At 45.0% G+C, this 26252-nt stretch overlaps 2 protein-coding genes across 4 annotated transcripts in view; one reads left to right on the top strand and one right to left on the bottom strand.

Annotated features, from left to right (window-relative positions):
* Nucleotides 1-26252, bottom strand: part of LOC127051008 (NACHT, LRR and PYD domains-containing protein 3-like) — a 572024-nt gene that overhangs the window by 139804 nt on the left and 405968 nt on the right. The window lies entirely within an intron of this gene.
* The window catches only part of LOC127051009 (NACHT, LRR and PYD domains-containing protein 3-like), a 166566-nt gene that overhangs the window by 29274 nt on the left and 111040 nt on the right, over nt 1-26252 (top strand). For all 3 annotated transcript variants that reach the window (XM_050952786.1, XM_050952785.1, XM_050952788.1), the window contains exon 5: nt 16149-16319. In XM_050952786.1, coding sequence (XP_050808743.1) covers nt 16149-16319 — 171 coding nt within the window. The remainder of the gene's footprint in view (nt 1-16148; nt 16320-26252) is intronic.

Below are 26252 nucleotides of genomic sequence, written 5' to 3'. Positions count from 1 at the left end.
TCGCTAAAGATCCCAGCTATTGAGGAGGTCTTCTGTCTCTAGGTGGATTATGACAAACTTCTGGTGTTGCTGCACCTGAAAATACCTTGGGCACAGGCCTGACAATGGGTTCAGGGTTCGTAGCACGAACGGGTGAGGAGGTGGTATCAGCTTGTGCTGGGCAAAGGGATATCTCAGCCGCCAGCAGTAATGGAGGAGAACAGTCAGGAACAGGTGATCCTTGATTCGGTGTCTTGCCAGAAGAGGTGAAGTCAGACAACTCAACTGAAGACGTGTCCTGAGGACTGGCATGACCTGGCAACAGCTGATCTACATGTCACCGCCAGGTGAGATTCTCCGCAGTCCAGACTGTGTAGGAAACAGGTCCTGTTTGAGCAATGGTCGTGGCAGGGACCTATTTAGCTCCAGAAGTATAATTCCGAGCTAAAACTGGCTGTCCCAAGCTAATGGTTCAGTGTTTTGCTCTGGGTGCCCGTCTGATGACTTGATATTGCTGCTGATGTTGCACAGTTTGTCGGGGTTCAGAAGGTTTCAGCAGATCAAAGCAAATGCGCAGCTGGCGTCTCATCATTAGAAAGGCCAGGGATGCCTGGGTCGTAGCATGAGGTGTGTTTCTGTAAGAAAGTAAGAAGGTATCCAGACGCTTTTGAATGGAGTGTTGTCCCCTTACCGATTTCAAAGCGGGTTTCATTGTCTGCACAAATCTTTCAGCTAATCCATTGGTGGATGGATAATATGGTGCTGAAGTGATGTGGTGTATCCCATTTGCCTTCATAAAATTTTGAAACTCCTGAGAGACGAACTGTGGTCCGTTGTCACTCACAAGTTGTTTTGGCAGACCAAAATGACTAAAGAGTCCCCATAGTTTTTGGATAGTAGTCTCTGCAGTAGTGGACTGCATTATAGAGACTTCTGGCCGTTTAGAATGGGCATCTACCACCACCAAGAACATGCTTCCTTCGAGGGGGCCAGTGAAGTCAACATAAATATGTTGCCATGGGTTTTCAGGCCAGTCCCATGGGTGTAGGGGTGCCCACTGGGATGCATTTCTCACACCCTGACATGACATACAAGTTTTTGCCTTCTCTTCAATAGCACTGTCCAATCCAGGCCACCAAAAATAGCTTTGTGCAATTTCCTTCATGCTCACTATTCCACAGTGACTGGAATGTAGCTATTCTAACATCTGTGATGTCAGTGGTGGTGGGATAATGACACGTCTCACCCACAGCAAACAACCAGATTGGATCGATAATTCTGTCCTCCTGGACATGTAGGTAACAAGGCTGGGTGAGACTGGAGAGGTTTGTCAAAATTTTCCATGCATCACCAGGTCCGTAATTTGGGACAATACTGTGTCAACATGAGTTGCCTTCTTTATCTGAGTAACAGTGATAGGTGTATTCTCTACCTGTTCAAAGTAGAAGATTTCCTTTTGGGCACTATCTTGATGTTTGACTGGCAAAGGCAACCTTGAGAGACCATCTGCATTGCTGTGCAGAGTGGATTTCCGATATTTGATTTCATATGTGTGTACTGAAAGTAACAGTGCCCAACGTTGCATATGAATAGCAGCTAATGGGGGAATGCCTGTGTAGGGTCCAAAAATTGATGTCAGAGGTTGATGGTCTGCGAGAATAGTAAACTTTTGCCCAAACAGGTACTGATGAAACTTCCAAATTCCAAAAACAATTCCCAATGCCTCACGTTCAATTTGGGCATAGTTAGTTTCTGCTTTGCTTAGAGTGCGTGAAGCAAAAGCAATAGGTCTCTCTTCTCCCGAAGGCATAATGTGTGACATGACTGCTCCCACTCCATAAAGGGAGGCATCGCAGGCCAATTGTAGGGGTAAGGATGGATCAAAGTGCATTAGAACTTCAGAATTTAGCAATGCATCCTTAGCTCTGTTAAATGCAACATTACAGGCTCCAGGCCACTTCCAGGTCTTGTTCTGCCCAAGGAGTTCATGAAGTGGTTTTAGCAGTGTGGCTAACTGTGAGACGAACATTCCATAATAGTCTAATAGTCCTAGAAACTAGCACAGCTGGCTAACATTTCGAGGTAAGGGAGCCTCCACAACAGTCTTAACTTTTGCAGGGGCCTTATGAAGACCCGCAGCATCAGTGATGTGTCCCAGATATTCAACAGAGAGCTGGAATAATTCACACTTGTCTTTGGAGACGCGTAGGCCATACTCTTCCAGTCTTTGTAGGGTAGCCTCTAAATTCTTTAAGTGATCCTCTTTATTCCTTCCAGTGACCAGGATATTATCCAGATAGCACTGAATTCCCGGCAAGCCACACAAGATCTAGTCCATAGCCCTCTGGAACAGGACGGGAGCAGACGGTATTCTGAAGGGTAGGCGACAGTATCGATAAAGCCCTTTATGAGTCACAATAGTCAACAGCTCTTCAGACTTTTCATCGACATGCATCTGTAAATATGCTTGACTCAGATCAATATTACTGAACTTTTGTTCCCCAGCCAGGCCTGCGTAGAGGCCATTGATGTGGGGAAGAGGGTGTTGCTTTTCACACAACACCAGGTTGACAGTGACTTTAAAATCACCTCAAATCCAGGGGAAGCCATCTTTCTTCACTACTGGAATGATAGGAGTGGCCCATGGGCTATGGATAACTGGTATTAGGACTCCATTTGTGACCTGGTGCTCCAGGTCTGCTTGAACCTTCGGCCTGATGGCATATGGCACAGTTCAGGCTTTCAGATATTTTGGTGGACTGTCAGGTTTAATGTTCAATGTCACAGTGATTCCCTTCATACTTCCCAGATCCTCTCCAAAAACAGTAGCATGTTTCCTTAGTATAGTGGTCAGATTTGTTTCTTCTTTAGTCATTTGGTGCACTTCTGCCAGTTGAGCTGAATCCTCCCAAGCCAAGACCAACCCATTAAGGCTGGGCAATTACCTCTAACCACAAACAGTGGCAATTTAGCAGCTTGTCTATTGAGCGCCACCTTAACATCAATAGTGCCCAACATGGGCACAGCTTCTCCCGTATACGTCTTCAGAACAGTTTTTGTTGCCTTAAGCGGAAGATGCTGTATCTTTTCTTTATACACAGTCTTTGAGATCAGTGAGACGGCTGCACTCGTGTCCAGTTCCATGCATATAGGTTTGCCATCCAGCGGGGTTACCTAGTATTCATGTGAGCCCACTGACAAAGATAAAATGTGCAGTAGCACTTCTTCTTGCGATGAGGTGTCACCATGGTCATCCTGGGTCTGCTCTAGGGTATGCAGAGTTCCCCTTTTGGTCGGCCAGACCACAGGCCTCTTTTTCTTTTGTTTACAGGCACACTTAATGTGTCTCTTTTTGCCACAGTGTTGACACACCAGGTCCTTTCACCAGCATTCTGATGCTTGATGACCCGGCTTACCCCAGCGGTAACCCAGCTTACCACAGCGGTAACATTCCTGACTCTGCACAATTTTGTGGGTAGGTTCTTGTGACACTTTATGCACCCTAGGGGATGCACCGATGTATTGCGCCTCCTTTGAAGCCAGTTTTATGGAGACTGCAATATCAACAGCCTTCTGTAAAGTAAGCTGAGCCTGTCAGTAGACGCTTCCATATAGCTTCACTGCGCAGGCCACACACTAACCTATCACACAGGGCATCATTTAACATCTCCTTAAATTCACAGTGTTCTGCTAGCTTTTTTAAAGTTGCTACAAATTGTACAACTGTTTCATCTTCTTTTTGGTCTCTTTTGTGGAACCTATATCTTTCAGCAATTACCAGTGGTTTTGGGGAAAAAATGGGATCCCAGGATTTCCACAATGTCACTGTAAGATTTGGTCTCAGGCTTAACAGGGTGAAGTAAGCTGCATAGCAGGGAGAAGGTTTTAGCCCCTACAACACTTAAGAATATTGGCACCTTCTTCGCTTCTGTAATGTCATTTGCAATAACAAAAAGCTCAGTATACACAGGCCATTGCACTATATTCTCCTGAAAAGGTTCCAGTGACCCTGTAAGTGTAGCCATGATTTTCGTTTCAGTTTCACAGTGCCAACAAGCAGGCTTTTTTTTTTCTTTACCTTGACTTCTACTTTCTTCTGTTGCTGGGGCAGCACAGATATCCCATCCTCGTCGCCACTTTGTGGTAGCCATGGGGGCAGAAGGTTTAGGAAGAAATCACTTGAGACCAGAGAGCTGCAAGCCTTACACACACTGAACTGACCTAACCAGTCAAAACTGTCTGGGCTATCCCCTAATAATCTAACTCAGTTGCCATAGGAACAAAAACTATGACAACCAAATACAGAACAACAAACATTCTGTGGTGCTGGCCACATGAGGTCTCCCTTTATCTTGTGTGGGTCCATTTTGATACCAGGGGGATTTAGGATGAACCTTAAGGATTCTATGAAGGACTGACCAAGGCACATTATTCTAGCTTAGCAGAGAGGCCATGTTCGCATAGTCTTTTCAAGATGGAACAGACATACATGGTGTGGTATTTGGTATTATTTAAAAAAAAAAGTATGTTATCCAGGAGTTCTACCACATATTGATCCAGAATCTCCCAAAGTATGTCAATAATAAAATGTTGGAATGTTTCGGGTGTGTTTGTCAAACCAAAGGGCATTATGAGATACTTGTTGTGACCCTAATGAGTTTGAAAGGCAGTCTTCCATTCATTCCCAACTCTAATTCATAACAGTTTGTAAATCCCCTGGAGATCTAGTTTTGTGTATACTCAAGCCGGGCTCACATGGTCCATTAGCTCAGGGATTAGTGGTAATGGGTATCAGTTTCTCATGGTGACCTGATTCAGAGCCCAATAGTCGCACACAGGTGCAGCCTTCCATTTTTTTTTTTAAACAAAGAGGATGGATCCCCAGCAGGTCAGGTGAACTTAGAAATAAAGTTCTTGACTTGGTTCTATTGAAGGTGGGTGCACAGTGTGGCCCATTTAGGCTCAGGCCTGGCATTTATATGCCTGAATGGAATGTTTGTCCCTGGCTGTTACTTGACTGGGCAATCGGCCCCTGTGTGGGGCAAGACATCTGCATTTTTACCCCAGAGACATTACTGTAGTCACTGTATTTGGATGGAAGTTGAGGACCAGTTCAGTGGGTGGCTCTGCCAGGCTAGATGCCCTAGTTTGTGACCACCAGGGAACTACTGTCCACTGCCCACTTCCTGCCATTAAGCTGTGCTGCTGGCTGAATTCTGAGTGAAAGTTGAGTTTAGTGCACACCAACAGAGAAAGAGGTTGAGGAGGGCCAGCTATGAGATTCCCAGGATCAGAGGGGAGTGTGGGGAATGGATGACATTGAAGTGTAGGGTCTCTCAATGCCCTTGGATAGTAACCTTGAGAGGAACGGTTTCTGCAGCCACTGGTCCAGAGAGGATAAGTGGGACCCATTGATTGTCTACTAGGTCCAGGATGGGCTTGGGCCACGGGGGACTCTGTAGCATCCATGCTGATTTTGTGATGATAAAGCTGCCTCAGGTCAGTGAACAGGGAGCCATTTCTGACTTTGGTGGAGGAGGGGACAGATTTAACCATGATTCCAGGGGCTACTCAGGCACATGAAAACTCTTTTTATTTTTTTGGTAGATAATAACTTAGGAATTAGTGTTAGGGGGCTTATTCCTTCACCCCTCTCATTTCCCTGGTCCTTCTCGCATGAACAGAGAGCAGCAATACCTGAAATCCAAAGGTGCAAACAATTCAATGTTTATTGGGGTGAACTTCCAGCAAGCATGATTCCAGTTTCCTTCCTCAGTGTCCCCCTTCCCAGCTCTGACACCACAGAGCCTTGCCTGTGTCCCTGTTCCCATTCCCCCGCTTAGTGAAACATTATTCCAATTCTCCCACCTCCAGTCCCTGTTCCCATTCCCCACTTACTTCCTGATTGACTGCAGACTATCTAGTAAAACTTGAGTTCCGCTTACCTATACCTTAACCAATCATTTTACTGAAATTTAACTAACCAATCCTAACATACTGTAACATGGGTATTTAACCAATTATATCCCACCACCTTAATTAGTTTACACCCAACAAAATTAATTATACAGCAGACAGAAACAATCACAGAACCAGACGGAGATTATACAGACAAACAATAGGGAAGTTGGGACGACAGTGATAGAACAATACAGAAATGAGGATTTCACATCCCAGCTATTGATAAGTGAGTTCTTGTCAGACAGGATGCTATCAAACTACGTTTCCTTTTACATCTTCTAGGCTCTTCCCTTTCTCTGGAGGTGATAGGAATATCAGGAGAGGATTGTATTCCTAACAGCCCAATAGCACCTTATTTCAATGTGACTAGTTTGGAATGTGAGGATGTGACCACATACTTCCCAGTTTATGGCTGTCTCTGCTGCTTAGCCAAAGGCCTTAGCTTAAGAACCAGGCCTCAGACTGTCACAGTAAGAGAAGGCCTTTACACAGACAGACAGTGATTTCGATTCTTTTTTTTATACCTCTATAACTAGCTTAGTGATAAGAATAGACCTAAATTCTTAAAGTATAGGCCTTTGCAGACAGGCCTGAATATCTATATCCTAACAATTAGCTGACAGGAACACAGTATTTAATTCTTATATGAAGAAAGAAAAAATATGCAAACACCAATTAAATCCCTATTTTAAGGTTATATGTAAATTTAGATAATACAGTCAAATATTCTCAATCCCAAACCTTGAGGTATCAGTTTTGAAGCCTTAACACAGATATCAGAAGTACTTTGTACTCTCTCTTTAGTAGAGACAAATAAAATCTGCTTACATTCTCTAACAGATACATTCTGTGTTACTGCCATTATCTCTATTTTAGTCAATTTTTTTTCACTCCATGAAGAATGTATTTATTTAATTTTAACATATGTGATTATGTTGTATCCCTCTTTTATTAATGGAAACTTATTTTTCTAATTATTTTGGCATTCTGTTTACTGATCACAATCATGTGCATGACTCACTAACATTTGACTCCATCATTACTATTAGTATCAGACTTGAAACCGCATTTATTTTCATACAAATTTTAAGTTGTTCTTTTAAAAATATAACTAAAAAATACAATTATAAAATAAGTGACCTTCATCTGCACAGTGTCTAAAGTTATGTGTTCTACTATTTTTTTTTAAGTGGCACTGCTAAGGTGAGCCATCTGCCAGTGCTTAATTTGTGCCAGGGTTGTGTGTGGATTTCAAAGTGGGGTCCCTGTACGTCCGAGATCCCCATTCCACTCCCCATCAGGGATAATTATCTGGTCCAAGGCATGACTTAGGGTCTGGTCTTCTCTCTGCTCCTGCACAAAGTCCCTATTGTTCATCAAGCATTCTTGGCCTGTATCGTCTAATGCCTCTGCTTCTAAGGGGCACAGCACGGTGGCTCTACCTGTCCTGAGGGACTCTCACCTGAGTTTTCCATCTCCTTTCAGTCCATGAACCCCCTCACTTTTGGGCCTGGATTTGTGTTTGTGGGGTGGTTGCTGCTCCATTGCTACAGGATCTCCACTGTTTCAGGAAACCACCTCCACTCACATCCCAGGATTACAGGATAGGCAAGGGTAGTCACTGGGCTGACACAGCAGGTTTCCTCATGGCCTTTTACTTTGAGCTTCACCTTGGTCACCGAGTAGGGCTGTATGCCCCCATAGATGCACTGGAGGTAGATCGGAGCCCGAGCTGTGTCAGGGTATCCCACCAGACTGGTCTAGACAATAGTCTGGCTGCACCTGGAGTCCACTAGGCCCATTACTTGGGTGCCGTTAACCCACACTGGAGCAGTAGATTGGGCAGGCCACTCACCTGAGCTTGGGAGCCTGTGGCCCATGCCTCGACAGAGCTACAATCCATAAAGGGTCACTCCCATCTGATATGCCCCTCCTGTCCGCACTTAAAGCATTAGCACTTCGGGACCCCTGCCAGCATGCTCCTTTCTAGGATGCTGTATCTCCTTCTCTTCTGGGTTTTTTGTTTCCCCTGTGTAGTGCCTCAATACTGATGATCTTCCCTCTGGCAGAGGTACCTCTTGCAGGGTTGGTCAGGTCAGTGGTCCCTGTTCTTCTCACTTCATCCAGTCTCTGCTGGAATGTGGGTCCTTAATCCTGTGGCTTCCTGGTCTCAGAGCCAAAGGGGCCAGCTCCTTGGCAGTCATGTAATCCTCAATGAGCATCACCACCTCAGGGAGGATCAACAGCCTATGGTGCTTTACCCAGTCCCTTCCTCCAGCTGGGAGAATTTGAATGAATTGTTCTATCACAATCCTCTCCACTATCTGCATCCCAGTCAATCTCTCTGAGTTTAGCCAGCACTAGCAGCAGTCCTGCAAACATTGGGCAACCACACAGCGTTGGACTCAGGGAAGATTTCATGACAAAACCTCTGTCGGAACGTTTCTGGACTGATTCCAAGGTGGTTGAAACCTGACCCAGTTTCCTCTGTTGGAGTCTTCTGTCTTCTGAGTGTCCTTGTTGCTTGCAGCGTAGGTGGGAGAGGGAGAAAAGGCCAGTCAGTGGGTCCATGTTCTATTTTATACCCTTAGTCCATGTGCTGAGAGAACACAAGTCCAGACATGTCTGGTGGGCATTGCTGAGTCATCAGGCAAAGTTGAACAGTTCTTCTGGTGTAGCCTTATGCAGGTGAGTCATTGAATTGTAACTCCCTTGCTGGACGATGGCTGTTGATCTTTGTTTGATACCCACCCAACTGGGCATTGGTTACTTTCCTTGCTGTTGTCTCTGTGGAGCTAATATCTGGCTGATTCCCCAACTTACAGCATATTTTACTGACAACCATACAACATAATCTAATAACTTCATATGCTATGGCAGGTCTGGGCCAGGGCTGGGTTGGGGTCCCTCTCCCCCAGCCACAGTAGGTCTGGGTTTGGGTGGAACCAGCAGGGAGAGGATTTCTCCCTGCCTCGGCAGGTCTGGGGCTGAGGTAGAGGCCTCTCTCCCCGCCATGGCCCTGAGTACCTACATGATGCTTAATAGGCTGCTGTGTGGCAATGCAGCCTTGCAGCTTAGAGGGAACCTAGATCATAACCTTTTCCATGATACCTTACAAGGAATACTTTATATGCACTATCACAATTATATGTAAATGAGGACTATGGGGGTTACAGGGAGCTCTCCCAAGGTATAGGATATCCATCATGTGTTGGGGAGTTGGCTGTGTGATCCAGGCCAGCAGTACTGCCTAATGGTAATACTCCGCAGTGTAATGCCTAACTGTGAGAATCGAAGGGTCAATTTCCTTGGCAGTTACAGTTTGGGGTAGTGTCACCCACTGGTGAGAGTCCAAAGGCTGCTTTGCCTAGTGGCTATAGTTCAGGGTAGTGTCACCTACTGTCAAGGAGCAGGTGGTAGGGGAACACAGGCCCACCCTACTCCACCAGGTTCTGACCTAGGGCCCTTCAAAACAATAGCCCTTGTGCAGGGTTCAGGGCTCGATACCCCTACATGCATTCCCTGGGTCACTTCCTACACTTGTTCCAGTCCTTCAGACTTTGTCATGGGTTGGACTTGGGGTCCCTCCTGTGTTCCCCTCTGATCCATTTCTGGAATCACTTCCACTGGCCTCAGCAAGTCATCTCCCAGCTACTGCAGTCAACGGTCTTCCAGCGCCTCGGCTATGAGGCTCGGTCCTGGTGGCTTCCCTGCAGTAGGCTGCTGCACCTGACTGCGCTCCTCCTCAGTCATCCCAGATTGAGCTGAGGCACTCCATTTTCACTGCCCCCTCCACCAAGAGCATACCCAGCAGAGGTGAGGGGCCCTGAGGAGCTCTTTAACGCTTGCCTCACCAATGCAGTGTTGGTACACCCCATCACAGATGTGATGTTCTGTACCTCAGGGGAACACCCTACACTCCCATGTTCATCTTCATAAAATGATTATATGGTATCTGATGCAAAGTTTGTCATGTTGGGTGTCTTCGGAAGGCTCATAATGCACTAAGCAGGGTCGTTATAGTTATGTTATAGTAAGAGTATAGGTTATAATTTCATGTATATAGTTATGAGGCTGAAAATGTGTCCTCATGGCTTAAGGCAAGCCCATGCAAAAACTGTCCAAGAACAGAAAGGCAGTTCACACCATGTCAGGGAATAGATGAGACAAACCCAGCTCAGCCTCACAGGAACAATGGACACTATCTTAGGCCACAACAAAAGAATCTGTTTGATCCTTGAGGGAGTTACCCCCTTCCTTTGGTCAGTATGGAACCGTGATGAGATAATGCTCATCTGATTCTGAAATAGGAGGACGGAGGGAGGGTGGGGAAAGCCAAGAGGAAAAAAGGACATGATAAAAGGGAGGGACATTTTGCCACGTGCTCTCTCTTCCACCTACATCTACAGACACCACCACTACCAAGCGACTTAAATGCTGATTATATTTTCCCTCCCTGCTCCTGCATTCCCCTTCATTTAAATACAAAAATAAAATACCAAAATATCATATAAATCTGTCCCCAAATGACAATGTTTTCCTAAGACCCTCTACTCTCCCAATAACACTTGGACTGAAGGGGAAACAATCCAAGGGAAGTACGTTCTCTATATATGGGACATCTGCCTTCACCCTTAGGGATAAATTACCATCTGATCATTTGAGTTATGGGGAGTGGGGGATTTACACCAAACCTCAGAGGGCCTCTCTGATTCCCTCTCTCTTTTCTCCAGTCTCCTCCATCTCTGAGACCCCCTTTATGCACTTGTCCTTCATATCCTTTATTTTTTCTATTTTTAATACAGAACACAGCTATCACAGAGTTTTGCCCACTTCTATTAAACCAAACTTCAGACTATTTTATTTACAGTTTTGAGGTATTTACTGTTCATCTGCTTGTTCTTGACAACCTCTGGTTAGTCCTTTCTGGTTAATCTTTAGATTACTCTTCAGGTGTCTGGGTTCTCATGTTCTGTTTTACTTCTGCCATTGCCAGTATGTTTTCTGGGCCTTTCATCTCTAGTGTCTTTCATCTCTTCTTTTCTTATTCTCCTTTTCTTGGATTTCACCATTTGTTGGGACTTTGTTCAGTAGTTTATTATTAGTTTCTACCTCTGTGGTGTCTTCTTTTGTTCTGAGATTAGGATCATACTATCCCAAGCTATCACAGTGTCATTTTTTCCTTGCTTAAAGTATCTCATTGTATAATTCTGATTTTAAAAGTAAATCATAGTTTAATTAGGAATTTCCAGTTTGCTCAGAATTATCACACATTCTATCCAGATGAAGACCTAGCCATATTGTGTAATCCACTTTTCCTCTCCAGACTGGATTGCTCTATTTCACTGCATCTCAAGTTGAATGTAAAAACAATGTCTACATTCCAGATAGTGCAAGAAGAACTGTCCACTTCTTCCATGGTTTATGTCCCAATGGCCAAATCAAGTCAATACTCCAGTCCCCGCAACTGGCTCCCTGTGAGCTCTACTGCTCTTTAATGCCATGATCTTAATCCTCTATGAAATTCCTGGGAGGAGCAAGGCCTGAGCCCAGAGAGACCTCCCAGCCAGTAGGAGCAGATAGAGAAGCAGCCTCAGCATGAACCAATGGACACCGCTGTTATCAGACTGCCTGCTACATTGCCAACTTTCTACTTGCACAAACCCCAAACACCCTTGCACTGCTCTCGTGATACCCTTCCTCTGAGGCCCCCACATCTGAGGCTCTGCCTCTGCCCTGCCCTGCCCTCCTCTCTCTATCTTGCTCTTCCCACTCTCACATGCTCATTTTCACTGGGCTGGCTCAGGAGGTTGGGGTCTGGGAGAGGGTGAGGGCTCCAGCTGGTTGTGTGAACTCCAGGGTTGGGCGAGAAATGAGGATTTCAGGGTGTGGGAGAGGGCTCCAGGCTGAGATATTGGGTTGTGAAACAGAAGGGGTTGAGGACTCCAGCTGGGGGTCTGGGCTCTGTGGTGGGGTGGGGGATGAGGAGTTTGGGGTACAGGTGGGTGCTCCAGGCTGGGACTGAGGGGTTTGAAGGGTGGGAGGGGGATCAGGGCTGGGGTTGGGAGTATGGGTGCAGGAGGGGTTTAGGGGTTCAGGCTCCTGGCAGCACTTACCTCAAGCAGTTCCTGGAAGCAGTGGCATGTCCCCCCTCTGGCTCCTATGAAGAGGCATGCCCTGGTGGCTCTGTGCACTGCCCTCTCCACAGGAACCATGCCCACAGTTCCCATTGGCCACAGTTCCTGGCCAATGGGAGCTGCGAAGCCAGTTCTTGGTGCGAGAGTTGCATGCAGAGCCCCCTGGCTGCCCCTACACATGTGAGCTAGAGGGGGGACATGCTGCTGCTTGCGGGAGCCATGCAGAGCCACGGTAGGGAAGGAGCTTGCCATAGCCTTGCTGCACCACCAACCGGACTTTTAATGGCCCAGTCAGTGGTGCTGGCTGGAGCTGCCAGTGTCCCTTTTCAAGCAGGTGTTCTGGTTGTAAACCGGACACCTGGCAACCCTACTGCTGCACGGTGTTACTCTTGACATTCTCTTCCTGTGCTGATTGGCTGTTTCTTGCAATACCCTCCCTCCTTCCCTCTGCCTCACAGTCTCTTCACCTAACTTTCCCTCCATCTGCCCTGCATTCTCCCCTCATTTCTTCCCTCCCTCCCTTACTTGTCCCCTTGTCCTTCATCTTACTTTCTATTAAGCCAATCCCCACCTAAGAAACCCCACCCAGAATTTTTAAAAAATGCCCCCCCAGTCCCACAGGAAAATAATAAACAAAGTGACACTTACAAACAATTGTGCTGTTCATTCTGCTTGTGTGTTCTCTCTCTGTCCCGTCTATTTGTCTGCCTTGTCTAATTACACTGTAAAATCCTCCGGGGAGGAACTTAGTAGGAATGCTCTGTAGAGTGTCTATCACAATGGGGTCCCGTTCTTGGTAGCTCTGCAGATACCACTGTAACACAGATAATAAAAATCTAGTGGCTCTAGCCCCAGTGACGTGATAGAGCGAATTTTGATCAATGAACTGCTGAGATGTCTGTGCTGCTCTGGGACAAAGCACATCTCAATGTCTAGAATGATACATGTGAGGGCTGAAAGTAAAGAACTCTCAGCCTCAGCAGTACTATTTCTATTCTGTGCCCAGGGCCAGCTCAAGGGCTTTTGCCACCCTAAGCGGTGAAAAAAAAAGCAAAAAAAAGCCGCAATCGACGGCACTTCGGTGGCAGATCTACTGCTGCTACTTCATTCTTCAGCAGCAGTTCGGCAGCAGGTCCTTCCCTCTGAGAGGGACTGAGGGACCCGCTGCCAAATTGCCGCCAAAGACCCGGATGTGCCGCCCCTTTCCGTTGGACGCCCCAGGCACCTGCTTGCTGCGCTGGTGCCTAGAGCCGGCCCTGTCTGTGCCCAGCACTAAAAACCAACTGGCTATTGCCAATGGACAGGTGATGATGGATGCAGTTATTCAGTAGCTTCTGGATTAAGCTGCTTGGAAATGGGAGACCAAATGATACCAGGTGGGGAGGCAGCTGGAACTTGTTATGTTGTATAGAGGCACATGTTAAGCAATGCAAATCAGTTAGACAGTGAATGTAGCAGAGCTCTGTCAGACTTCCTGGCTCTACATGATCACTGAACAGCACAGAAGGTAGCTTGTAAGTCTGGCTACATCAAGCACCCTTCTGCCAGGCAGAGTTGACAGCAACAAGGGCTCAGTTCAGTATCTAGGGATTCCCTTTCAACAACACAATGCAAAAACGGCTCAAGCACCCACAAAGTGACCTGCAAAAATTACACACACATCCCTGGGCGCTTCTAAGAGGCAATACTTCCCTTCTCACAAGCACAAAGTCTCAGGGTAGCAAAATAACCTTTAATAACAGGAGGCAAACAAGTCACCATTAAATTGGGAAAACACCACAACTAGGGTTCATAAACACAAACCAGAAGACTCATCCCCAATCTAGGGAAGGGGGAAAAAAAAGATTGAAGTGGAATTTAGAGACCTCAGACAGTCCACATGTTGCCACATACAACTTCATATCCCCAAACTTTTTCAAGTACTCTTACTCTCCTTAATCAGTCACTTGTCCTTGAGTCACGTAACCAGGTTAACAGCTCTTCAAATATTTGCTTGGGTCTGGTCTGGTCAGTAGTTAGATATTTTGAATTCTTTTTACACACTTTAGCAAATCACAATAGGTATCATGGTGAGAAGCCTCATCAGTAGCTCAGGCCCTTATGTTCAATACCTGATTGGTAAGTAGCTCTTCCTTATGAGTCTCAACCATGAGAAAAATAGGGGTGAGGGGAAAGAGGTCATGTTGGTTAAAAAATATGGGTGTCCTTCTGATACTGAGAAACACGAAGGACTAAGCACAGCTCTATGCAAGAGAAAGGATGGTCGTGTAATTAAATTGCTGGAACAAAACTCAGAGTCTCTGTGTCACCTTGGGGAAGTCATTCAATCTCTTATGGGTCTCAATTCTCCATTTGAAAAATGACAATAATAATATTTCCTTTCCCTACTTTTTACCTTTCTGGTCTTTTTAGATTGTAGGATCCTTAAAGCAGGGACTGTCTGTCTGTAGTGTTGCTCCTTCTTCTAGCACCAGGGTCCTGTTCTGACACCACCATTATCGTCAGCCAAGTGGTGGCAGGTATCCAGCACCTTGCAGATCAGAGGAGAAATGGGTGACAGGGAGTCTGGGTAAACTCTAAGTTAAACTTGCCATTTTTACATTTATTCACCTGTTTTGGAATGAGAGGGTCACACAGCAGAGGCTTCTCTTCCAGAAATCAGAAATCAGAAATCAGAGCACCAAATTCCCAGAGATAAACTCTTCCTCCAGAATAGACTCTAATCAGCACCCAGAGCAAAGAATAAACTCCTGTACTGTTGGCACAGTTACCTCCTTCCCAAAGCTTACCCCGGACACCACTCTTCATTTGAGAGGTGCCTCTCTTTTTTTAGCCCAGTTGTATCCTTTCCCTTCATGCGTCCACTTCCCAGTTTGGGGCCTTTTTCTCCTCAACTTCTCATTTGCCTTCCCTCAATTATTACTTTTAAATTTTGTGGAGCTCCTCTCTGTTGCTTTATCAAGAACACCCTCTCTCCACCTCCCCAGGCTAGGCCTTATCTCCATAGTTTCCCACATTGCTCTATCATGATGAATAAACCTGGGAGTCCCCCAGAGAGTGGGGGCTTCTCTCCCTCATACAAATTCAGGGCTCTTTTTCCCTCTCAAACATTAGGACTTCCCTCCCCATTTGGTGGAGTGACCATATTTTGAAGGCAACTGTAGTGATGGAGGAGGCCATGCAGGTAACAGTTGCAATAGGTGGGATGTCTCTAAATGTGTGCAAGATTTGGCAGCTGTTGGGGGTGCAGAGGGTTCCCCCTGAGCCCTGGAGGTAGGGCAGATGATGGAGTGACAGTATGTGACAGCCATGCTGGGGGCTGGTCACTGAGATGCACATGTTCATAGCCAGGCTGCTGCCATAGTTCCACACTCTGCTGGCTGGCAGCTCCCCCAGTAGCCCAGACTCCGCATGGGGATGCAGAATCCAGTATAAAATTTCTGTTGTAATAACCGCACCAGAGTTTCAGGAACAGGCCCTGCCAAGAGGTCACATGGTCACCCTCCTCTCAGGGGCTCTTCTTCTCCAAACTTTAGGGATCCCCCTGGTTGTGGGGCTGTTTTCTTTGTCTTCCAATCTCCCCAGCCTTTGCTCCCTGGTCTCATAGAAAGGTGGGTGTGATGCTGCCAGTGCTGGGCCTCGCAGCTGCCTCCCCTCCCCGGGCCTGAGGCTCAGAGCTGGGGGCAGAGACAGGAGACATCTGTGTCCTGTAGGGGAGCAGCAGAGCCAGTGCTGGGGGGGGGAGGTGGAGGGGCAGGATCTCCCAGCTCCTTCTCCTCTGAGCCTGGCCCAGATGTACAGGGAGAACCCTGCACTGATTAGGTTAACCAATGTGGGGCTGATCAGTGCCAAGTCCAATCTGACTGGCTGAGAGCTGGGTAGGTAGGACTTAGGGTGCCCAGATGGTTGCCCCTTAAATTCTGGGTGGTCAGTGGAAAGCATGAGGGGTGGTGCTGTGTGAGGAAGTCTGACCCAGAACCTTGACTGGCGAGCGGGGCTGCCTGTCAGAACAGATGTAACAGGCCCTGTTAACAATGTAATCCCCCTCCTCTTCGTTTTTCTCTGCTGCAGATTGGAGTGGTGTCGTCTCACAGACACTGTCTGTGGGACTCTCGCTGCTATTCTCAGAACCAGCCAGAGCCTGACAGAGCTGAAACTGCCTGATAATATACTGGGAGATGCTGGAGTGCGGCTTCTGTGTGAGGGACTGAAACACCCGAACTGCAAACTGAAGACACTGGAGTAAGTAACATTTGGCCTCCTCTGTGTACTTACAGGTGTCATCTGTGTAAAGTGCTTGCCACAGTGAGAAATGATGGAGGGAAGTAAAAGATTTTTTTCCTCTCTTTTACACTCTGATGTTTCTCAGACATTGTCACCTCATTACCCTCTTCCTACAGTAAGTAGTAGTAACTGGTTGTCAACTCCCTGACACCACCAGCCTTTATCTCACTCAAGCACTCTCCTTTGGACTTATGCCAGACCCAGCTTTGCCTTCCAGGCTGACAAGAGGGGCACCCTAATCACTAAATTGCTGATTCATTCTCCTGTGATATCCAGCCCCTGACTCTGGTTACTCACAGAAGTACCAGAATCTTTACACCCAAAGATGTAGTGTACCCCAGTTTATCAGAGTTACCATCAATCACTGCTCCTGTACTCCACACAGCACTTGTGAACACTTATAATAAAAGCAGAAGTAGGTTTATTTATAAACGAATAAAGATTTATCCAAGAAAGACAGAAGGTGATGGGAACAACTGGTTGTAAAGCAAAACAAGATCCTAAAGTGTGAATCTGGGTTTACCTTTATCAGTAGTTACATTTCCTATCTAATGATAGGTTTTTCCCACAAAGTTCAGTCAATTGCAGAACTAACTGGTTTTATAAGAACCAGGATCCGAATATTCAGGACAGCCCCCAAACTCCTCAAGGCTTTCTTTACTAAATACAGTATGCTTTTTCCTACACTCTGTTATACTGAAAACCTTAATTTGTTATATTCATAGCAGGGAAATCCTCTGCCTTTTGTGATGTTCCTTTGCATTGCCAAGTGGTTTTGATCATTTGCCTTGTTCTTTCATGCTTTTCCATAGAATGTTCTGGGATGTAGCAAGGGTAGACAACGCAGCATTCTGTAGATACATTACATGTTATACTTGATGAATAAATATCCCGTTAAGATGTGTAACTTTTTGGGGCTCTTGCTCAGTAATGCAATATCATTAGTTAAGTCTTGGTCGTCTTGGCACTTGCTGTCTACCTATGCTATACTGGTATTTGTGTTACTAATACACTTCTGCATTGCTGCATCTTGTGCCTTTGAGTGCAAGGCTAAACACATAGACTCATAAAAACAGCTCACCAGTTATAGAAAAAGAACCAGGTTACCATTCCAGTAAAAATGAACATTGCTGCCCCTTTGTGCTTCAGGAAGGCTCCTGATGAAAGCCAGTCTCTGGAAGCCAAGGCCTTGTAAAGTTGGATGTTGACAGCAAGGTAATGCTTCAGGGCTGGTTACTGGAATGTGAGAATAATGTTTCACACATCAAAGATCTTGCAGATCATGAGAGTTATGGACAAGTATAGACTTGAAATCCTGGGCATCAGTGGATAAGAAGTGCTTCAGGCGAGAGAAGAAACATGATTTACTCAAGGCATAGTGACAACAAGCATTCAGAGGGCGTGGTTCTCATTATGACAGATTCTGCAGACAAATCATTAATCAACTAGGAACCTACTAACCAGCGCATCACAGATGCCAGACTCCAAAACAGATTCCGAAAGATGTCAGTTATACAGAACTGTGCCCCAGCTAATCAGGTTGCTAGAAAGGGAGACCAGATGATGGTGTTCTGTGCTGCTGTGGGTCTGTGCTGCTCCTGTGTCATTTGTGGAGCTCCAGTGTTAACTGCATCAGCGTAGCTTGTAGCTTGCTGGTTCAGCAGATCTCAGTGTTAATCATAAAGAAAGACCACAGGCTTGGTTCTCTGGCAAAAGCTCAGTCAGGTTCATTGTCGACAAGGCACAGTTTCAGAGCCCTGACTCAGTGGTTACAGTTACACTGACACATGTATGCCCATGACAATCAACATAATGTTCTCCTCTCAGCAAAGCTACCCCTCTTATGACTTCTTCTTTTACACCTTGATACAAACAAGTTGCATATTACACTCCAGATGTTCTTAGTTATCATCCTTGTACCTGATAGCTCAAACAAAACTGTCTCATCCATTATCCTGTCATTCTCTCCTTATCTCAGAGGGGTCTCTGGGTTCCTGTTCCATCCTCGCAGACTAGGAATGGGTTTGCTTGGTTATCAGATACCTAGTGTTACTATTTTGACATGGCATACTTTGGTCCACAGCCTTACTATGGTTCATACTTTTAGCCATGGCTAGGCCTCAAGCAAGGCCTCCAGATGATAGAACAGGGGTAAGCAACCTATGGCACACGTGCCGAAGGTGGCATGCGAGCTGATTTTCAGTGACACTCACGCTGCCTGGGTCCTGGCCACCGGTCCGGGGGGCTCTGCATTTTAATTTAATTTTAAATGAAGCTTCTTAAACATTTTAAAAACTTTATTTACTTTACATACAACAATAGTTTAGTTATATATTATAGACTTATAGAAAGAGATCTTCTAAAAATGTTAAAATGTATGACTGGCACGCAAAACCTTAAATTAGAGTGAATAAATGAAGATGCGGCACACCACTTCCGAAAGGTTGCCGACCTCTGTGATAGAAGGTGATGAGCTAGTTGGATCTGGCTGTTATGTTTTGCAGAGGCTCACTTTAAGCAATGCTGTTCAGTTACACTGAGTGAAGCAGAGCTCTGTCAGACTCCCTGGCTCTATCTGATCATTGAGTAGCACAGGAGGTTAATTTTAAGTTGAGTTGCATCAATCAGTGAATTCTTAAGTATTGCCAGAGAGCTCAAAATTAGGGGATAAATTTCCCTCCTCAAAACCAGATGTTGCGAATACTAGCTAGTAGTGATCCTGGATGCTCTTACTGTCTTTCACCAGCCAAGAAGATCAAGAATCAGACTCATTGGTCAAGGATCAGATATTTTCTAGTGATTCTTGTTTTGTGAATAGTCAGAATTGTGAGAAGGAGGTTGTCATTTATCCCTGATGGCCACAGCGACCATCCCGGATGTGGAAGAGCTTCTCTATGAAGTGGGTACCCCGTTCCTTTCAGTGAGAGGTGTTGGCTCTGGAGATGAGAGGAGACAGGTAGATTGCTAAAGTTATTAACAGTAATGTGTGCCTTAGTGGTTGCTATGGCAGAGAAGGAGAATCTCTTGGACTCTTCATGGCTAAAGAGTGGGCATACAAAAATTCTTTGTACAGACGTTTATTTCTTCTTGTGTTTCTCAACACTGACACTTGCTTTTCGTCACTCTCACTTTATCTGTCACGAGTGGGAGAAACCACAGAGCTCTGTGAAGGCCAAAGAGGGGAGGAAGTACTTAGAACCCAATGTTGAGGGCTTTGGTCAGTCAGTGATTATCTTGTCTCTCTAGCTCATCTAGTCCTTTTCTGCTGGGCTAGGGTACCAGTGTTTTGTAACAGTAACTCGCTCTCTGAGACAGACCACGAAAGTAAGTCACAGACCAGGTTGAAAGTCAGTGTTTCCCCTCTACAGCACATTCTGAACAAAAATATCAGAATGAAAAGTAGGAATTTTGAAGTTTTCCCCTGGAATGGAAAAAAAAAGAGAGAACAATTTTTTAAATAATCAAGACATTTTGTTTCAACAATATGTTAAAGAAAGTAAGCCTGGGCGACCAAGCGTCGTGTCTCCCAGCTCAGCCAGGGCTCCCAGGTCTTCTAAGTTCCCAGCTCCCCATCAGTCTGCCAGAAGCCCTGGAGGCAACAACTGAGCCAGAAGCCTTGGAACTCAGAAGCCAGAGCTTCAAGGCTTCGAGCTCTGTGGCAGGGAGTCAGGAGCTGAAGCCCTGCTCAAATTGTACATCTCAGGGCTGTCAGGCTCCCTACGGCGGAGCTTGAAGCTAAGCCCCAGCCAGAGCAGTGTTCCCTGGGCTTCCAGATCCTTAGCCAGAGACTTTCACCAATTCAGTGGTCTCACTTTCTGTTAGAACATCAACAGCAAAAACTTATTGCTTGGATCTTGTTTAGTAATGTAATGTAAATTATGTATGTAGATTATAGTACATTTAGGCCTTAGTGTGGGATGTCTTAATTTCAAATTTAGTTTTAAATACATTTTCTTTTTAAATATAAACCTATATAATGTATATACTACTCTGATTTCAATGAAAGCTGACTTAAAGATTTTTTTTATAAACTTTTTTTTTTCTACCCCCTAATTACTTGTAATTTCAACTTTAAGGCAAAAGCAGAACATGACAGTAGGCTTATTTCTGCAGGGTTGGCGTGTTGACATTACTGCTTTGAAGTCAAGATTAAAAACAAAAGATTTAAGTTTGTGCAAAGTGGATTTTTTGGCTTTTTTCACCAACCCTGACTGGAAGCCAAACACTCTGGGCATTGAGCTACCATATTTGGCCCTTTTACAGAAACTTTTCCAAAATTTTAGACCCACTTTATGGGGTTCACTGCATGTTACTGTTCACCACCAGATACACCATTGATTTGGTCAGCAGAACCTCCATATGCTTCTCCTTTAATCATGGTTTGTGGACCAGTAGTTCGATGGTCCAAATGATGCTCATCAGCCACTGTCGTATGCGTGGAGGGGAGGTGTCTTGTTTGGGTTCCAATGTTTCAAACAAAAGTGTCTCCAATGAGCTTCTCTTGTCACCAAGTGAATTATCACCAATTTATTCTTTCCCGTGCAGACACTGGACCTCAGGTGCTAGCCAAATAAATTCCACATTTTGTTTAGGGTAGTTGTATTTTTCATTACATTAAAGCAACAGCTCTGCTGTAGTTAATGTTCAGACCAGCTCCCTGCCCCCTGCTTCCCTGTGTGTGCTTGGCTCTGGGAGCAGCTGCCCATCCATGGGAGTCTGACCCTCATCCCTTCCCCTTCTCGAGTGAGCCTTAACTCCGCCCTCTCTGAGTGATGTCTCAGAATGCCCATAACACACAAACTTGCACTCTGCCTTTTCATTGTGATTGACAGGTGCCACCTGCCCTTGCCCAACACTCAAACACTGAGCCTACTCCCCTGAGAAAATACCACATCTGTAAAATGTAACAGCCACTTCATATCTTTTTATAATCCCTTCAGACCTGCACACAGGTTAACACCTAAACCTTTACGTTCCCCTACCCATCATTAAATCCACAGACTGTTTCCATATTCCACCTCACTACTGACAATAGCCATAGTACCCCAGTATCCTGCTACTGACACAACCTACACAATTCTATACTGGAATGATGCAGATTGGAACCTCATGGTTCACATGCTCCTCCCTCTTCTGAGAATACACACAGAGGGAACTTAGACCCAGATCTCCTCATATCACAGTCACAGCTCTATGATGACACTCCTCAAGCTAATTCCTAGATCTCCTCATATCACAATCACAGCTCTTCCAAGATGTTACAATTTATTCCTCCGTCATTCAATACAGTTACACCTAGCACAGTGAATGAATCTAGAGGGCATGCACTTAATTCCCAGTGGCTATTGCCAGCTCCATGGGGCAGAGTTAAGATTGTATAGGTGTTTACCTTCGCTCTGTATTTCCTGGTTTTCTGAAGTGTGAGAAGGGCATAAGCTGTCACCGAGCAACCTTAACTCTGAATTAAACAAGATTTTTGTTATTTAATTATGAGTGTATTATGGTATTGTTTAAGTGTCCCAGCCATGATCAGGGCTTCAATGTGTTAGGCACTGGACATGTTGTAATGGCGGGTGTCACCAGGCGGTTATGTTATAGTCTTGCAAGTTCTTTTTTAGCACGTAAGCAAGATTTTAGTCTTGGGGCGACACATGTTTTGCTTGTTGTACTGGTATTTGCAAGATTTGGTGAAGATGCAGTCCTGGGAAGGAGGGGGCTGTGCAAGCAGCCAGAGAGTTTGCTGTCTGCTTTGTGCTCTGATTACAGTCTATTCTGATGGCAGGTTTCTCCGTGGGAGTTTGGTGTTGGGCTGAGATCCCTGAAAGAGGAGACAGCCCTTTAGGCTGTGTGACCATCCAATTCCAGGACAGACAAAGGGAAGAGGAAGGAAATATTACAATTCACATTTTTAAGATGAAAAATAGAGACCCAAAAAGATGTTATGACTTGCCCAAGGTCACTCAGGTAGTGTATGTTAGAGCCAGTAACTGAACACAGATCTCCCGAGTTCTGATCCAGGGCTTTAACTACACAACTGGACTGTTTCGTGCAGAGAGCTGTGATTATCCTTGTGTTTTTCAGTATGACAGTGTAACCTTTACAGAGATATGTTACATGGCATATGTAGCATAAAACATATTCCAATTATGTCATATATACATTCATAAGCATATTTCCAAACTCAACCCAGTTGTTGAGTAAGCAGCGTGGTTAGCTACATTGCATGCTTTTATCTAAGTTAATATGCAAATATATATATATTTGCTATAATACTCCCCAAACTCTTATTTAATAATATGAACACCTATATCATGAATTTTAATAACTATGTACTGAATATAATTATACCCGCCCCTGTTTACTGTTTACAGTATTACGCATATTGTGCAGGCGCTGTTACAATACTTATAGTTCCAAATCCCCTTAAGCAGCAGCTTACAGGGCGGGACCCAAGACCATATGGCCCTGAATGTGTTTATGTAGCTGGGAAAAAAGAAAGGAGAGGAAAGAGAATATTACTGCTCACAAAGGGTATTCTTTAGACAGTGATTTCTTATGCAGCTGCATCACTTATCTATCCTTAACCAGCAAAAAAGGGGGGCGGGACGGGTAGCAAACTTCATCTATCAAGCAAGGGATAGTGCTCACTGGTGCCATACTCCCCAATTACCATGGTAATGGTTACCCAGGTCTTTACGTAAACCTTACATACCCTAACAATATCATCTCTCTGTTCAATGGTTAAGGTTTTTAAGATGGAGTTACTTAATAACCAGAGTGTCTCTTGGGCTACGCTTTGGACAGCCTCCAGAAGCCCTCATTCAGGGAAGAAACCAAGACCACAGAGCAGGGCCTGGCAGCTCCTCTGAAGAGACAGTGCCACCTGGAACAGCGTGTTAACATGTCTCAGCAAATTCATCCTTAACTTGTCGCCATTGAGTGTTCTACTGAGAATGCTACTTGAGGGCACTAGAGGGTGGCCCCGGGATGACAGACAAGAGAAAAGCTTTAGGGAATTTTTAAAAATGTTGTCATGGGGCATTTCTACTGAAGTGCTTTGAGATTAACAAAGAGCCTAAAATTGCAGCTGTTTGGTTCTGGGTGAGGGTTCTGCCCATTGAGAGACAAATGCTGTTGGTTGTGTCTGGTGGTGTGTTCTAGCTCTACTGATTTCTGACCATAACATGCTCATGAAATTTAAGAGCTGTCAGCCATATTATAAAATCCACTATTCAAAGAATAGCGTTGCTAATTCTTGCTATTTTATTGCGAGGTTTACAATGCTTGGTGGGGTTTTTATTCTGCCTCAGCTCCTGGAGTCATGACTATTTGAGAATTTCAGTTTAAATATTTATTTATAATTTATGTTTCTAGGCCCTCATGGTTGTGGAAAAAAGATTAAAAATCTGATCCACGTGTAACTTACACGCTCAGGAACTAGAAAGCTAAGAAAAAGAAAAAGAAAAAGAAAAGCATTAATTTTAATCATGATTTTGGGGGTCTGACTCATGACTTGTGAATGTCTGTAATTGGCAACACTGCCTATATGTCAGAAAATAATTATGACTTTGCAAAAGTACCTATACACATGAACGGAAGGCCCAGAAAGGAGCTTCTTAAACCATCCATGCTTTCAAGAACATCTATAAATAATGAAATCAGGGAGATGCAAAGATGAGTTTGGTTCCAATATGACACATTTCCAAAACAACCTTTGAGAAGATCAAACAAGAAACAAAAAATGACCAACATTCCAGCAGCATGACAAGGTGATTGTAGACGGCCGGCCAAAGGAAAAATCCCTGGTGTCCCCACTGTAGAACCATATTGGTACAACATATATTGTAACATCAGGGGGATTGGAAAGAATGAAGTGAGACCATGTTATCTAAAATCTAAAAAAACTATAATATCATGAAAGTCCCAAAACAGCAGTGCCTGATTCCCCTGGGGCGGGTAATAGGCAGTACCGCCAACCATGAGCACACTTTGTTTCAATTTCTCCATCCGAGGATATTAAAGGAACTGGCGCGTGAAATTGCGAGCCCGTTAGTGAGAATTTTTAAGCAATCGATAAACTCGGGGGTTGTGCCGTATGACTGGAGGATTGCTAATGTAGTTCCTATTTTTAAGAAAGGGAATAAAAGTGATCCGGGTAATTATAGGCCTGTTAGCTTGACGTCTGTAGTATGTAAGGTCTTGGAAAAAATTTTAAGGGAGAAAGTAGTTAAGGACATAGAGGTCAATGGTAATTGGGACGAATTGCAACACGGATTTACTAAAGGTAGATCGTGTCAAACCAATCTGATCTCCTTCTTTGAGAAGGTAAAGGACTACTTAGATAAAGGAAATGCGGTAGATATAATTTACCTAGATTTCAGTAAGGCGTTTGACACGGTTCTGCATCGGGAACTGTTAGTTAAATTGGTACAGATGGGGATGAATATGAAAGTTGTAAGGTGGATAAGGAACTGGTTAAAGGGGAGACTCCAGCGGGTCGTATTGAAAGGTGAACTGTCGGGCTGGAAGGAGGTCACTAGTGGAGTCCCTCAAGGATCGGTTTTGGGACCGATCTTATTTAACCTTTTTATTACTGACCTTGGCACAAAGAGCGGGAATGTGCTAATAAAGTTTGCGGATGACACAAAGCTGGGGGGTATTGCTAACACGGAGAAGGACAGGGATACTATTCAGGAAGATCTGGACCATCTTGTAAACTGGAGTAATAGAAATAGGATGAAATACAATAGTGAAAAGTGCAAGGTCATGCACTTAGGAATTAATAATAAGAATTTTAGATATACGTTGAGGGCGCATCAGTTGGAAGCGACAGAGGAGGAAAAGGACCTTGGGATATTGGTTGATAGCAGGATGACTATGAGTCGCCAATGTGATACGGCTGTTAAAAAAGCAAATGCGATTTTGGGATGCATCAGGCGGGGTATTTCCAGCAAGGATAAGGAGGTGTTAGTACCCTTATATAAGGCGTTGGTGAGACCCCATCTGGAATACTGTGTGCAGTTCTAGTGTCCCATGTTCAAGAAGGATGAATTCAAACTGGAACAGGTTCAGAGACGGGCTACTAGGATGATCCGAGGAATGGAAAAACTGCCTTATGAAAGGAGACTCAAAGAACTTGGCTTGTTTAGCCTGACCAAAAGAAGGCTGCGGGGGGATATGCTTGCTCTATATAAATATATCAGGGGGGTTAACGTTAGGGAGGGAGATGAATTATTTAAGTTTAGTACTAATGTAGGCACGAGGACGAATGGGTATAAACTGGATATTAGGAAGTTTAGACTCGAAATTAGACGAAAGTTTCTAACCATTAGGGGAGTGAAGTTCTGGAACAGCCTTCCGAGGGAAGTAGTGGGGGCAAAAGACTTTTCTGGCTTTAAGACAAAGCTTGATAAGTATATGGAGGGGATGTTATGATAGGATCGTTAATTTGGGCAATTGATCTTGGATTACCACCAGATAGGTCTGCTCAATGGTCTGCGGGGAGATGTTGGATGAGATGGGGACTGAGTTACTGCAGAGAATTCCTTTTTGGGTGCTGGCTGGTGAGTCTTGCCCACATGCTCAGGGTTTAGCTGATCGCCATATTTGGGGTCAGGAAGGAATTTTCCTCTAGGGCGGATTGGCAGGTGCCCTGGAGGTTTTTCGCATTCCCCTGCAGCGTGGGGCACGGCTCGCTTGCTGGTGGATTCTCTGCAGCTTGAGGTCTTCAAACCAATTTTGAGGATTTCAATAACTCAGTCCTGGGTTAGGGGTTGTTATAAAATTGGATGGGTGGGGTTCTGTGGCCTGCCTTGTGCAGGAGGTCAGACTAGATGATCATATTGGTCCCTTCTGACCTATGAGTCTATGAGTAATTTCCCATTCCCTCAG

The sequence above is a fragment of the Gopherus flavomarginatus genome, chromosome 5 (genome assembly GCF_025201925.1).
Source record: "Gopherus flavomarginatus isolate rGopFla2 chromosome 5, rGopFla2.mat.asm, whole genome shotgun sequence".
Classification (NCBI taxonomy): Eukaryota; Metazoa; Chordata; order Testudines; family Testudinidae; genus Gopherus; species Gopherus flavomarginatus.
This window is presented reverse-complemented; position numbering and strand designations above follow the sequence as displayed.